At 38.6% G+C, this 16,477-nt stretch overlaps 2 protein-coding genes across 2 annotated transcripts; both read right to left on the bottom strand.

Annotated features, from left to right (window-relative positions):
- Window positions 1–4,305: 4,305 nt before the first annotated feature.
- Window positions 4,306–5,247, bottom strand: LOC133764532 (olfactory receptor 51G2). The gene has a single exon (XM_062198207.1). The coding sequence runs from the start codon at window positions 5,245–5,247 to the stop codon at window positions 4,306–4,308; it is 942 nt and encodes a 313-aa protein (XP_062054191.1).
- Window positions 5,248–15,121: 9,874 nt separating this feature from the next.
- LOC133764531 (olfactory receptor 51G1) lies at window positions 15,122–16,069 on the bottom strand. Its single transcript, XM_062198206.1, has one exon. It carries the CDS (start codon window positions 16,067–16,069, stop codon window positions 15,122–15,124), a length of 948 nt encoding a protein of 315 aa, XP_062054190.1.
- Between the last annotated feature and the right edge of the window lie 408 nt (window positions 16,070–16,477).

Below are 16,477 nucleotides of genomic sequence, written 5' to 3'. Positions count from 1 at the left end.
TGATGAAATCTTTACTTAATATATACTAAATTGATCTTCTGTATATAAAGATAATTGAAAATGAATCTTGATGTGAATGGAATGGGAGATGGAGCGGGAGATGGGAGGGGTGTGAGTGGGAGGGAAATTATGGGGGGGGGAGGAAGCCATTGTAATCCATAAACTGTACTTTGGAAATTTATATTTACAAAAAAAAAAAAAAGGCACTCAACTAGAGGTATCCAGTCAATTCAATCATAAGGCCTTTGTAAGAAGAAATAAAAATAATTATCTTCCTCCCCCCAAAAAATAATAATGAGATATATGGATATATACATGAATTTCTGGAGAAAATCTCTCAGTAAGCTAAGAAAGTGCACTTATTAATGGAGTGTTTTTACAGAAACCTATGCTCTTTTATTCCCTCATTATTTGTATGTTAATAAAAGTGACATCTACTGCAGAAGTCTTAAAATATTTTGGCCTTAGGATTCCTTGTAACTCTTGCAAATTACTGAAAACATCACATATCTTTTATTTATAGCCAGTATAGACATTGATATTTACCATATTAAAAGCTAAAACCAATTAGCATTAAGTATATATATTTAGTTTTTTATTCTAATTTTAATTATTTTTAATAGATTTCAATATAGTTTATAGATACAATTCTTTTTTTTTTTTATAGATACAATTCTAAGAACATAATGATATTCCCTTTCTTTCTCCCTCCCACTCTCCCTTTCTCTTCTTCCCACTCTTCTTCCTTTTCTCTTTCTTACATTAAGTATATATTAATCAATCAATTAATTAAACTAGTAAGAAATACATTATGTATTAGCCTAAGCAGAACCTTTTTGAAAAATAAAATGATGAAAAACTAAAATAACTTAATGAGAAGAGTGATATTGTTTAAAATTTTTGGAAATCTTCATAATATCTGGCTTAATAGAAAATAGTTGGATACCTGTATCTGCTGTGCTTAATCTTTTGAATTATTACATGTCCTATGGCCCTTGTAAAATCCCATCATATGCTCGTGAAATAGTATGAATGATTCTTTTTTTAAAGAGCACAAAACCAAATACTATTATGAAAATAATTATGACCTCAGAAACTCTCAGGAGTGTCTCAGAAACCACCCAGAGGTCCCATAAAACATTTTGAGAATCATTAATTAATTAATTTATTTTTAAAAAATTCATTTATTTTTATTTGAAAGTCAGAGTTACACAGAGAGAGGAGAGGCAGAGAGAGAGAGCAAGGGGTCTTCCATCTGATGGTTCACTCTCCAATTGGTCGCAATGGCTGGAGCTGCGGCGATCTGAAGCCAGGAGCCAGGAGCTTCTTCGTGGTCTCCCACGCGGGTGCAGGGACCCAAGGAGTTGGGCCATCTTCTACTGCTTTCGCAGGCCATAGCAGAGAGATGGATCGGAAGTGGAGCAGCCAGGATTAGAACCGGCACTCATATGGGATGCCTGCACTTCAGGCCAGGATGTTAACCCGCTATGCCACAGCGCCGGCCCCATGAGAATCATTAATTTATTAACGTATAAGATAGAAATGACAAAAAATCAATCATGGTGATGAATAATCATAAAATACATGTTCTCTTCCCTAAAAATAATTTACATGCTCATGCCAGGGGATAGAAGAGTATGTCAATGACAGAGTAATGATCCATTTTTTATGACATGTCTGGTTAGGAGAGCTGATATTTGGGGTTGAAGCTCTAATTGGTGATTTCCAACCATGGGACATATTTGAATCATAGAAACTTGAGAGTGTATTCATGACTTCAGGTAAGATCTGAATACATGTGATGCCATGAGCATTTGGTGTAGCAGTTAGGATGTCACTAGGGATACTTGTATCCCATATTGTGGTGCTTGGATTCGAGTTTGGCTTTGCTTTCTATTCCAACTTCCTACTAATGCATACTCTGGGAGACAACAGGTAACAGCTCAAGTACTAGTGTCCCTGTCACCTCATGGGTGTCTCATGTTGAGTTCTGGGCTCCTAGTTTTGGCCTGCCCAGCCCTGACTGTTGTAGACATTTGCACAGTGAACCAGTAGATGAATGATCTGTCTTTCTCTGCCTCTGTCTTTCTGCCTTTCAAATAAGATAAAAATAGATATAAAACTTGTATAAAATACCTATTCTACATCTTTCCTTAAATCTACCTGTCATCATCCAAAGTCAGATTTTCAGGAATATCCTGTTTCTATGATTAGCAGAGTTGGTCCTCTATATATAAAGCCATACTAAAAATGAACCATAATGAAGAAGGAGATGGGAGAGGGAATGGGAGGTGGGATGGGAGGTAGGATGGGAGCTGGGTGGGGTATGGGGGAAAGAACCATTATATTCCTAAAGTTGTATCTATTTAAAAATGCATTCGTTAGATAAAAATGAAAAAAAAAAAGAAAAATAATCCAATGAAAACACCCTATTAGCTTTAGCTTCTAAATCTCTTTTCTCCATCTCCATTGCTGCTACCTCAAGTCTCACAAATTTACAGTTATCTTTCACCAGAACTATGTAGTGTCATCTACAACCATGTTCTTTCTGAGCTTCCTGGCATGCAACTCCATTTAGGTCTCCTACATGGGTTGCAGAGTCCCACATACTTGAGCTATTTTCCTCTTCCTTCCAAGGCGTTAGAATGAAGCTGTATAAGAAGCAGAGTAGCCAGGACTCAAATCAGTATTCCAATATGGGATGCTAGCTTTGCAAGCAGAGGCTTAATCCACTGTATCACAATACCAGCCCCTCCTAGCGATTTATAATCCATCAGTTAATGTGGCTGCTTGCTTATTTTGCTCCAGCCACACTGGTCCTCTTGCTGTTCCTCCAACACTCATGTTATCATTACCTCAGGGTCTTTGCACCTGTTCTAACTTTCTGAAATGATATTCTCTTAATTTTTTTCTTATTAACTTGACTGTGTCCTCAGCATTTTACTCAAAATCTCCCTCTATGATAAAGGAAGGTTTTCTTATCTCATCCATTCCATCATTCTCAACCCCTCACTCCACTTTGAAAGTCTGAAATAGTTAATCATTTGCTTTTCTATTGTCTGTCTCTTCCTCAGACAAGTAATTCATGAGCAGGTCCTTTGTTATCCTTCTGCACATTATATCCTTAGAATGCTTAACTAACTGTGCCAGATAAGAGTAAACAATCAACACCCATTTTTTCCCAGCTAACCTGTGCTTTTCCTTTAAGCCTCAGAAGGCAGCCTCTCTGGAAATGCTCCCAGGCCTCCTCCTGCTCAGGGCTGTCTCTCAGCTCCCTCATACATTTATCACATTTTCTCTATGATACATCTGGCTCTGCTGCTATGCACTTTGTTTTAGAACTGAAAAGAGCAAGGTTTATTGTGAGTCTCCCAGAAATGCTTAAAGTTACCTTAGAAATTTTCATATATACTATATATAATTATGTACACAATATTATGAGATGGACATTGTTAGACCCCTTTCAAATGGAAAATTGAGTTCAAATAAGTAAAATAATTTGCCCATGTTACAGAGTTAGAATGGTTAATATACTTTATTGTATATCAAAATAACTCTTCAATTCATTGCAGGGGATGGAACATATGAGCACATAGTACTACAGAGACTCACTGTGTGTTGTTTGTATGCCTCAGAGTTCTCAGTGGTTTTTCTCAAGTTCTGTGTGCCCACAGGCAGATGTACAAGAGATAAGCCACCCATGACCCCGATGTGCACATTCTACTTTACTCTGCATGTATAGCTCATTTTCAACCTCCCACGTGAAGACACCAAGGTTCACATATACACATCATTACAGAAACAATTTTCTTATGACAGACAGGGTGAGGCACTGTTGGTGGGGTTTGGGGCATGGCAAGAATTAAATATCAGGAGAGTGAGAGAGCGATAATACCTTTTGTGGCCTGCTCTTGAAAATCTCACAAGGTCATTTAACAAAGTTCAATTCATTGATGCAGTTACAAAGTCCTACCCAGTTACTTACAAGGGCAGAATAAATACACCTAATACCTTGATGAAGAGTGACAAGTTTCTAGAAGAGAATGTGGGGTTAAAACATTTTTGTGGCCAATTTTGGAAGCTACATTTCACTACTGTAATCATACTATATTAAATTCTCCACACCTGCACTCTCAATCTTCTGCCTCGAGTGTCATAGTTTGTGAGGACTGTGACAAATTGTTCAGTCCCACGTATATTTCCTGAGTGAATGATGTCTTTTCAATTGCATGCACAGGGTATACCACAAAGAACGCAGGAATAAGGATACATTTAAGGAGATAGTGTCTCCAAGTGCAGATCTAGTTAGCAACAAAAGGCATGGGTCACCCGGTCTCGGATCTGTTTGGTCTTCACACTGTAGACAATGGGATTCATCAGGGGAGGGCATAGAAGGTACACAAAACCCATGATCACCTGGACCAGATGGGGTGCCTGCTTCCCAAGGCGGTGGATGACAGACAAACCAATCATGGGGATGTAGAAGAGGAGAACAGCACAGATGTGGGAAACACACGTGTTAAGAGCTTTGAGTCTCTCGGCCCTGGAGGCGATGGAGAGCACAGTGCGCAGGATCATGGCGTAGGAGAAGAGGATGAGCAGTGAGTCCACACCCACCGTGGAAACAATGACAAACATGCCATAGATGCTATTTGCCTTGATGTCTCCACAGGCCAATTTCATTACTTCTTGGTGGAGACAATAGGAGTGTGAAAGGACGGGAGAGCCACAGTAGGGGAATCTTTTGAGCATGAAAGGCAAGGGGAAAATGAGTGCCACACTACGGCCCAGGGAAGCCAGGCCAATCCTGCCAATAACCGTGTTGGTGAGGATGGAAGCATAGTGCAAGGGGCGGCAAATGGCCACAAAGCGATCAAAGGCCATGGACAGCAGCACGGAGGATTCCAAGAAGGACAAGCAGTGAATGAAGAAGAGCTGGGCAAAACAGGCATCATGACCGATATCTCGTGCCCCAACCCAAAAGATGCCCAGCACCGTAGGGATGGTGCAGAGGGACAGACCCAGATCTGTGAGAGCCAGCATGGATAGGAAGAGGTACATGGGCTCATGAAGCGAGGGCTCCGTTTTGATGATAAAAAGAATGGTGCAGTTTCCCAGGATGGAAACTAGGTATAGGAAGCACAGAGGGATGGAGATCCAGATGTGCATGTGCTCCAGCCCAGGAATGCCAGTCAGCAGAAAAGTAGAGGAAAGGCCGCTGCTGTTTCCCAGGAAGCCCAGGGCCATGGTGTGTGGAGAGAAGTGGGGAGCTGGATTCCCTTCAGAATTCTGGAACGAATTGAGAAAGCACTGATTGCATCTGGCAGAAATTCTTTAAAAGAAAGAAAAGACATTAGAATCAAACAAACCTGGAATTGTACAGCTTCTTCCTTAGTTTATTTCATTCTGGTCCCTGGCTTCTTTGCAAAACCTTTGAAGGGAAATATTTTTTCAGTTTCATGGTCTCAACAAGAAGCAAAGATGTGGAACTGTGAAGTGACTTGCTGAGGTCATGCAAGAGTTAGTCTAATCCTACATGAGCGTTCCACCATTCACACTCTGCTGGGACCTCTCTCGGTAACATGCACTTAGGAGAGAAGAGCCTGGGAGGAGGGGAAGTTTGGGATCTCTCCCTGTGACACTGAAGGTCAGTAAGGACTGTGCCCACCACTGATGGTTGCTGGTCTTATTGGCAAACTGAGTTCTACAGCAGCAAACTTGTACTTCCTTGAATTCTAGCAAATGCTCTTTCTGCTGCTTCCAGCTAATGGGCAGCAGCAACTTCATAATTTTCTTTGGCCACGATGTCGACCCCTTATGAATAGACCTCTCATTAAACACTCATCACGGGCCTCTTTTCTGCCAAGCCCTAGTTAATGCCCCAACTTTATTCTGTTTTCCCATTCTTTCTCATGTCTTGCTTTTGGTGCTATTATTTTATCTTTATCTTTCCTTTCTCTTTTCTATTTATTTTTAACATCATGGGCCACATAAAACTCCTAGCCCTAGGCACAGAGTAACCCTTCACTCACCTTCTCCCTCCAGATAGCTTGTAAATGCTGCTCAGCCCAAGGAGAACTGTGAGGCTATTCCCGACTCCAAGAGTAAGAAATCAAAGGCACAATATTCTACCCAATAGTAATTGATATTCCCGGAAGTCTAGAAATCCAAGTGCCATAGGTGGATCTAGGTGGGAGATGTTGAAGCCCCACTAGCCATGGACACATTCTTAATCACAAGGCTGAATCTACCATAGTCCATAGAACAAAGGGCAATGACACTGATAAGGCTGCTTTCCCACAGAGGAGGCAATAGACTCAGAGGAATTCAATCACTGGGCATAGATCAGGCTCCAGTTAAGGCCTCCTAACTTCTGGAGCAGTGATCTGCCTACTCCCCATTAATCCTCTAGAATGTCAACTCAGAGAAGACAGGGGACTCATTTTGCTTCCCTCTGTAAAGCCAGTATTCAGAATATGACCTGGTGTATAGCATGTGTTCTGCATAATTTCCTCCTTCAGTTAAGAGTTGAATTCTGTTTAGTTCGCTATTAGTAAATTGGTGCATATTTATCTTTTGAAAATATCCAGTAAATAAAGTTATGTTTGGTAGCATGAGGAAACAAAGCTTATAGAAAATTTTAACATTTCTAAAATCAGAGAAATAGTGCCCAAAATGAAATTTCAACCATGATTTGACTTCTTCCATAAATCCCAGTCTGTTATACTGTTATAACTATTACACTGTTAAATACGGTATATACTGTTATATAGCTGTTATACTTTCTTCCCACATAAGTGATAATTCAGTGTCAAAAAGAAGCAGTTAGCTTACTAGGCATTTTTTTTAGAAGTGCTGACTCTTCAGCTAAGTTAATAAATTGATTTGAAAAATACACAAATATATACATAGAAATTTTATTTCTCACACCAAATACCAGTGACACTAACAGCCAGTGTCATTAACTCACTGTCCACTTGAAAGTCAGGTTGGCTACAATGTTGTGCTCCTTCTTTTCTGGTGTGGCCATGACTTGTGGTTACCACATTATTCATCACTGTGAATTCAGGAGAGCTGTAGTAAAGGGACTTGGCACAGGCAGGCAAGCTATGTGCTGTTCATAATACAGCTCATAAAGCCTAAGGCAGAAAACATTTCTGACATTAAGAATATGTAGGGTCATGACAAAGAAAGAATCAGATTTAGACCTTAAAAATGCCTTGTAAATGTTATTACCTTGGTTTGCTATCAAGGAAAGAAGTTTTAGGGAATTTATTAATATGTCTAAAGTCAGATGGCCAATAGGTACTAGAACTGAAATTCAAACATAGTTCATATTGAAAATTTGGAAAACTTTAGGTTAACAGATCCAAGCAACTATTTAAATGAGCGGAGTTTAAATGACAAATGGAATCAATAAAATCTGGTTCCCACCTTCTGTTTGCTATAAACTTCGGACAGACTCTTTTTGGAACTGGAAGTTGTGCATGATATTTTCATGGGAATAGTGAAGAGTAGGAATCAGAAGGAAAATGATGAAGATAGGTTGGAGGAGGAGACCTGGAAATAAAAAAAAAAAAATTTGGAGTAATGAAGCAGGGAAAATCTGCCCTGGAAAGATCACTTTGAGCCTGTTGGGTGATGAGCTCTTAGTAAGATAGCTAACTATTCTAACTGCTTATTATTTAAAGATTATCAGTGTAGCCCTTATAAAGGTTTGGGGAGGAGTCCATTGATCCTGACTAGTAGGAAAGCAGTTGTTCAGAAAATTTTGTGAACATGAGGGGATTTTTTTAACTTAATATTTTATTTACTATCTTTGAGATAACATTTTATTTTACAGTATATCAAAGGCTTAATGCTCCACTAAATAAAAAGACATAGAAAGTAAAGAGACCATAGTTGAACAGAAAAATAGACAAAGGTTACAAATAATAATCAAATAAAAAGATGCTCAACTTCACTCATACAAGTTTTAAAATACAAAATCATTAAAACTTTAGTAGCATATGATCCTTAACAATTTTGTTGACAAAAGCTTGACAAAACACTGGATTAAAGTAAAACTGTCATGAAGGGATTTAAGCCCTGGCCTTTCTGCTTGTAAAACTGCTTTCTGAATGTACTTAAGCAAGGTCAGTGGCGATTCCAATTCTGTCATTCACACTCTGTGGTCACTCACAGAAATGTTCTTTGATGTCACAGAACAGATTTTCCTCTCAAGGATCAGATTCTTTTCTAGCCATCTCTCTCCTGGCTTCTTGGAAGTAACTCCTGCTTCCATTCATCCTCTGCTTAAAGATAAGGAGCATATGCGGAGCCATCAACGAAGCTCATCTCATGCCTGCACCTCAGTTTTGCCCAGAAAACTTAGTTATCTCCCTTGGTCTCATCAATACTCCCACTGTTATTGTAAGGGATGGGAAACCCAGGGAGTGAACAGACGTGAGAAAACTGTTTGCTGCTGCCTGAGCTACTGCTAAGAACCGACCTGGGTTCCCACAAAAGGAATTAGAGTTGATTATACTGGTTACCGTCTTCTGCAGGCACCTGTTCTCCTCTCCAATGCTACAGCTCAGGCTAAGCCTTCTGAGATCTCTGAAGGCTTCACAACTCAGCACCTAGTATTTGCCTAGTACATTGACTCATTGCACACCAAGGTGGGGTCCAGAGGCTCTAGACCTTACAACAAAAGGAGGGAAGGCTGAAACTGGTAGTCATGGGAAGTATGGAGAGATTGGGGAGTGGATATTTAAATCCCAAGTTTTTATGCAACTGCCTGAGGTACCCATTGAGACAAAGTTGAGGTGTCTTTAATCAATTCCCTGCCAGGACTGGATCCCTGGACGTTCTTACCTCAGACCCTGGGGATAAAGAAGAAAGAGGAGAGAAACACAGCTTGGGAGATACTTACATGGAAAACCCATAGGGTACGAGGCACTGGTAGTCATTGTTGAAGGATATGGTGAAAGTTCCAAACAAAAGTCACAACTTCTAGAAGCAAAGTGGGTGTTGTTGATAATGCTTGGCATATGATGAAGTACAACTATAGCTTATGCACATACGGAATGAGAATGTGCAGGCTAGATATGGGTACCTAAAAAGTCATGGGAATTATGTTTTTTTATTTTGATGCAATAAAATTTTGAAATCTATGTCATAGTTTTTTTGAAATGCATAATGAATGTTTTATTTTTCCAATTTTTATTTAATAAATATAAATTTCCAAAGTACAACTTGTGGATTTTAGCAGCTTTTTTCCCATAACTTCCCTCCCTCCCACAACCATCCCATCTCTTACTCCCTCTCCCATCCAATTTTTCATCAAGATTCATTTTCAATTATCTTTATATACAGAAGATCAACTTATATATATACTTATATATAAGTAAAGATTTCAACAGACTGTACCCACACAGACACACAAAGTATAGAGTACTGTTTGAGTAGTAGTTTTACCATTAATTCGCATAGTACAACACATTAAGGACAGAGATCCTACATGGGGAGTAGGTGCACATTGATTCCTGTTGTTGATTTAGCAATTGACACTCTTATTTATGATGTCAGTAATCACCCAAGGCTCTTGTCATGAACTGCCAAGGCCATGGAAGCTTCTTGAGTTCACCAACTCCACTCTTATTTAGAAAAGGCCATATTCAAATTGGAAGTTCTCTCCTCCCTTCAGAGAAAGGTACCTCCTTCTTTGATGGCCGATTCTTTCCACTGGGCTCTCACTCACAGAGATCTTTCATTTAGGTCATTTTTTTTTTTTTTGCCAGAGTGTCTTGGCTTTCCATGCCTGTGAAAATCTCATGCGCTTTTTAGCCAGATCTGAATGCCTTAAGGGCTGATTCTGAGGCCAGAGTGCTGTTTATGACATCTGCCATTCTATGAGTCTGCTGTGTATCCCACTTCCCATGTTGGATTGTTCTCTCCTTTTTAATTCTTTCAGTTAGTATTAGCAGACAATTGTTTATGTGATCTGTGTCTTGTTTATGTGATCCCTTTGACATGTAATCCTATCATTATGATCAATTATGAACTGAAACTGATCACTTTGATTAGTAAGATGGCATTGGTACATGCCACCTTGATGGGGTTGAATTGGAATCCCTTGGCATGTTTCTAGCTCTACCATTGGGGTAAGTCCTAGTGAGCATGTGCCAAACTGTGCATCTCTCTCTCTTATCCCCACTCTTATATTTAACATGAATCACTTTTCAGTTAAATTTAAACACCAAAGAATAATTGTGTGTTAATTAAAGAGTTTAACCAATGGTCTTAAGTAGAACAAAAAAAATTTACAATAACTAAGACATGGAATCAACCTAAATGCCCATCAACAGAAGACTGGATAAAAAAAAAATCATGGGATATGTACTCTATAGAATACTATACAGCAGTAAAAAAAAATGAAATCCAGTCATTTGCAACAAAATGGAAGAATCTGGAAAACATGCTGAGTGAAATAAGCCAGTTCCAAAGGGACAAATATATGTTCTCCGTGATCTGTGACAACTAACTGAGCACCTAAAAGGCAACCTGTTGAAGTGAAATGGACACTATGAGAAACAATGACTTGTTCTGCCATTGTCCTGACTGTTGAGAAACAACTTACTATTTTATTCCTTTTAGTATTTTTTTGTTCTACTTAATGCCATAGTTTTTTTTTTCCATTCTATACTTATGCATGGATTCTTTCAAGTATCCTCATATGTAAAACTAAAAAAGGCTTTTTGATTAAGCTTTTTTCCCATAATCAAATGAAAGAAGGCAGTCAGTCCAAGTTTAGAAATGCTGTCATGGTGTTGATGCTTGTTCTTAGTGCCTCCAGTTACCCAGCGTGCTCTAACCTCTACCTATGTGCCTGGAGTCCATCTCCTCTTCCTTCTCTGATCTACCCAGGATGCAGCCTTTTGTTTTTATATATCAAAAGAACTAATAGGGAAAACTAATCTATTTTTATACCTGTGTAAGTGATTTGAAGCCTGGAAAGGACAACTAAAACTGAGAAGGAGTTTTTACATGTTAACACAGGGATGTAAAGAGCTAATCACCCATTCTTAGATTCCGTGAAAGCTGATTGAGAAGACACTTTAGAGAGATGAATGGAAGGCCATTTCTCTGTATTTATTATTCACATACCTTGGATCTAGCCTACGGGATCTCTCTTGGGATTATAAAGGTATAAATATTAAGGAATGTTCCAGGATCTCCAAACAAATCACTAACTGTCATTCTAATTCATTGACCAGGCTGCTTCCTTTGGAGTGTTGCAGGCTTTCTCCTGTTGCCACCTTCAAGTAACTTTTGATCAAGCATATAACATGTTATTTAAGTAATATGAAGCAATGCTTTTCAAATCACAGTCCTCAGATGATGTGGATCAGAATCTGTTGTGATGCATAATAAAGTGCAAATTTATAGGTCTCATTTTTACCAGGCAGATTCAGAAAGTTTGACATTTGTATCAACTACAAAAGTTTAGGGGTTTTCAGACATTTTTTCTTTATGATTTGTTTTCAACTTAGATTCTAGAGCATTCTATCATCTCCATAGTTAAATGGACATTTTCACTTTTAGTCTGGAATTTGTTCCCAAACATAGTTACCTATTATATTAGTTTGCTAGGTTTGCCATATAAAACTGCGGACTGGATGGCTTAACAACAGAAATTTTTCTTTCACTGTTCTGGAGACCAGCAAAATCTGATTAAGATATTGACAAGTTAATTTCTCCTGAGGCCTCTCAGTTTATAGATGATCATCTTCAGTATGTCTCCATGGCCTTTCCTCTGTAGTGTACACTTCTGGTTTCTTTTTAGGGCAAGATTCCTCTTTCGATAAAGACAACAGTTCTATTAGATTGGGATTCACCATTTTGTTGTCATTTTAACTCAGTAGCCTCTTTAACAATCTTCTTTCCAAATATATTTGTATCCTGAGGTCCTGGAAATTGAGACATTAACATAATCAACATAGGAATTTTGGTCAGAAACAATTCATTCCATTAAATTTTCTGCCAATTATTTATTTGTCTATTTAGCTAATATTTCATAATAAATGTAATGTATTGCAGATAATAAAATGATGAATTTAGTTCTTTACTCCCCACTCCAAATATTATATATATATATATATATAAATATATATATATATATATATTCACAGGGTCTGAGGTCAAACTCTGGGAAGAGAGGACTATTATTACTTGATATTACATATGTTTTAGTAGAAGATAGGTTTGAATGCTGCTAGATAGATAGAGAGAGATAGGAGACAGGAAGGGAGATAGAAGAGAGAAGGGGAATTTAGGTTATCTACAATTAATCTTTTAACAGCTTCAAGTAGAAAGAACATAGAGATTGACCCATAATCAGAAAGTATACTACTGTCTGCTTTAAATCTGAGCTGTGACTCTTCTATGAGAAAGATACCCAACATGATCTGATGTGGGGAACAAGAGTTCAGAAAGTTTAAACATCTCATTATCAGTAAGTTCAGGCTTTGAATTCAGACAGGCAAGCATGTGGTTCTGAGCTCCATTTTTCAGAAATATGATATTGGCTGGAGTAATTTTTTAGCCTATTGTCTAAAACATTTACATTAGAATTAAAGAGGAAACAAATCCTTTTATAATGGTAAAATGGTGCTGAATAAAACTAAAATAAAGAAATTAAAGTTTTATCAAAATGATTGATATTCAACGCTAGACAAATATTATGATCATTTCTAAACATGTGTTATAAGCACATCTTTCAACTAACTTTCAGGCAGAAATGGGCATTAAAAAGTTGAAAAATGTAAGCCATTTAGAACATGTCAGCATTTATCATTACAAAGACAGTCATGAGAGTCTAGCATTGTGGCTCAGTGGGTTAAGCTGCTGCCTGCATTGCCAGCATCCAATGTGGGCGCCAGTTCAAGTTTTAGCTACTCCACTTCCAATCCAGCTCTTTGCTAATGCTCCTGGGAAAGCAACAGAAAATGGCCAAGGTACTTGGGCCCCTGCCAGCCATTTGGGAGGCCCAGATTAAGCTTCTGGGTTCGGCCTTACTTAGTCCTAGCTGTTGTGGCCATTGGGAGAGTGAACCAGGGACTGGAGAATCTCTCTCTGTCTCTCCCTATCTGTAACTCTTTCTTTAAAAAACATAAATATATCTTCATTTAAAAAATTCATGAACCGTATAGTTTGAAGAATATAAAAGAGATTTTTTTTTGCTGACAAACACTATTAGTACAAGGACAGTGAGAAGGTGGGAAACTCAGGTAACCAGTGTAGGCTCCCAGGTGCAGTCATACAAACCACTACTATATGTGAGATAAGGGTGTAGGAGGTGACAATGAGGAGAGCACCCATACCCAAAGCTTCAACAGTTCCACAGGCTATAAATGTAGTTTGTGGCTGTACAAGAGTAGGCCAAGTTCATATTATCTTAATGTGAATTGGAATGGGGTAGAGTGCTCAGAATCATCAAAAAAAGAGAAGAAGAGAAGGACCAGGCTCTTGCAAAAACTTAAAAAAAAAAACATGAAAAACCATCCCACTTATTGGCCTTTGGAAACAGTAAGCATTGAGGTGCATCTCACAGGGTCAGAAATCACTGCCCAGTGGCCCAAGACCATAGCAAGACAACTTCAACATCAGATGATTAAACCAGGAGGTTACCAGGATACCAGAAAGGTTAGAATTGCATTATAATGTATATGTATTTGAATATATGCATTTAAAATACTTGAATCATTGTTTAAATATATTGTGCAATTTTGGATGTATTTCTGTCCATAAGTGCCTATGTAAAATTGTTTTAAAGTGGCTATTCTGGTAGTTCTCTTTCTTCCTGTGTTTCTCACAGGGAAAAATTAGGTTCTAAAATTGATTATTTAGAAATATAGCTGACTTTCTCTTATCATCAATAATTCTGTTTTCATCCACTTCATGATGAATGTTGCATCTTTGTGCTTCTTCTACAATGACTTCTTGGCATCTGGAGTCAAGACAAAGTAATTTGTAGGGAAAGAAAGTACTGAACCTAAACTTTGCTTCCCATCACTCTAGGTAAAATCTTTCAGGAGGACACATCTACCTATATGAAAATTACATGAATATATAAAGCATTAAAATTTATTCAATATGCATCTAAACATATGTGATAATGTACAGAAATGAATTCAAACAAACTGACCAACTAGAACATGTATACCAACACAAATAAGCATGGAACACCAAATAAACCTACACAAGAACATCAAAAAACAATAAGAACACAACAACAAAAATGTGTGTGTGTGTGCATTATTTGACATGGCTAGATACATAGATGAGAGAAACATCTTGCAAATAAACATAAAATAATGCATGATTTTCTACCACTTTCTACCCCTAGTATACTTAACAACTAAATTAAGAGATCAAGCCCTTCAACTATATCCTAAGATGCTGGGTGATAATGCTTAACCTCATTTATTTTTCCTGAAGACTATTCATAAATAATTTTGTATTATTTCAATTTGATGCCTTCCCTCAAACTTATCTACTCCTTTATTTAATTTGGGAATATGCATTTGGCAAGCACCTTCATGAAACATCATTACTTGGTCTGCAGGTATGGGAAATGCAAATGTGTTATAAATGAATAAAATGATAATTATAATAAAGCAACAAAAATAAATTAAAACATCAGTTAAAAAATCAGTTATCAGTGAATCTCTATGCACCAGAAAATTGAAAGATAAAATTAATATATTCTTTTAGATTTCCTCAGGTAATAATAGCTAATATTTATTGAGAATTCTATATCCTAAACATCATTACTATGTTAAAGATTTATACAAGTTATCTCACTTAATTTTCATATCCTTCCTATGAGGAAGAAAGGTATTATAATTGCTTCCATGCTCATTTCTCCAATTGAGAAAACTAAAGAACAGAGATAGGTAACCTTCCCAAAGTCACCCATTTTGCATGTTGAATAAGTAATTACCTTTTGTTCCTCATTGGGAGTATATTGTGTTTTGTTTTTTGGTGGAATCTAATGAAAGAAAAAAGCAACAAGAATCTGTTTACTTTGTCCCCAGACTTTCTTCCTTTCATGTTAACCTAATCCTGAGGAAAACATCTAAAGGGATTTTAGAAACTCAAATTTCTTAATAATTCGGAGACGGATTTGCTTGGTCTTGATGCTGTAGACAATGGGGTTCATGAGGGGTGGTACCAGCAGATATACGTTAGACATGAGGAGGTGTACAATACGGGGCAGATGTTCACCAAAGCGGTGCACGAGAGACAAACCAATCATGGGGATGTAGAAGAGCAGCACAGCACAGATGTGGGAGACACAGGTGTTGAGGGCTCGGAGTCGCTCCTGGCGGGAGGCGATGCTCAGCACGGTGCGGAGGATAAGGGCGTACGAGAGGAAGATGAGGAGGGAGTCCACGCCCACAGTGCACGCCACAACGAAGAGCCCATAGATGTGATTCACCATGATGCTAGAGCAGGCCAGCTTCATGATCTCTAGGTGCAAACAGTAGGCATGAGCCAGCACATGGGAGCGGCAGTACTGGAAGCGCTTAAGGAGGAAGGGCAAGGGGAGGATGAGGAGGGCGCTTCTAATCACTGAACTCAGTCCCATCTTGACAATACGAGCAGGTGTCAGGATGGTGGAGTAGTGTAGTGGGTTACAGATAGCCACATAGCGGTCAATGGACATGGACAACAGAACTGATGATTCCACTAGAGACAAGGTATGGATGAAGAAGAGCTGTGTAAAGCAGGCAGGGATGCCAATTTCTCTGGCATCAAACCAAAAGATGCCCAGTACAGTGGGCAGTGTGGAAAGGCAAAGGCCCAAGTCTGTGAGGGCAAGCATGGCCAAGAAATAGTACATGGGTTCATGGAGGGTGGCATCAGTACGGATGACGTGGAGGATGGTAAGGTTCCCCCAAATAACTGTCAAGTAGATGGAGCAGAAGGGAATAGAGATCCAGCCGTGGAGATCTTCCAGACCTTGGAAGCCTGTCAGGAAGAAAGTGGCTTTTTGGAGGCTGCAATTTTGAAGGATGGTCATGGCTTACAATCTTGGATTCACCAACCTGCAATACAGAAGGAGATTCTTAGAGAGTGATAATGTGAATTGCTACCTAAAAGTGCCAGTGTAACTGAATCAGGAATAGTCTGCAGATGGTGTGAGAGAGAGTTGAAGGGACCTGATTGATGTATGTCTTTTCCAGAGGATCTAGGGAGGGGGCTTCTGGAGTGGATTAGTAGAGCCCATGTATACAGCATGATTTAGAATCATGGTGATAAATACACCAGTGTTGCCCTCTCAGAAGTTCAATAAGATCATCTCAGATGGTGCTTTTTTCATGCAACAAGCATCAGCAAGGCAGGGGAAAATAGAAGAATATGATGTCAGTAAATACAAGTCACCACTGTTAATTCCAAAAATTAGATGGAGTAGGATAAGGGTTTTTAA

Source organism: Lepus europaeus, chromosome 7 (assembly GCF_033115175.1).
Source record: "Lepus europaeus isolate LE1 chromosome 7, mLepTim1.pri, whole genome shotgun sequence".
NCBI classification, from domain to species: Eukaryota; Metazoa; Chordata; class Mammalia; order Lagomorpha; family Leporidae; genus Lepus; species Lepus europaeus.
The sequence above is the reverse complement of the archived record's forward strand: the minus strand, read 5'-3'. Positions and strand labels throughout refer to the sequence as shown.

Coding starts and splice junctions, on each gene's coding strand:
- LOC133764532 (XM_062198207.1), bottom strand. CDS start 5,247: ATGGCCCTGGGCTTCCTGGGAAACAGCAGCGGCCTTTCCTCTACTTTT.
- LOC133764531 (XM_062198206.1), bottom strand. CDS start 16,069: ATGACCATCCTTCAAAATTGCAGCCTCCAAAAAGCCACTTTCTTCCTG.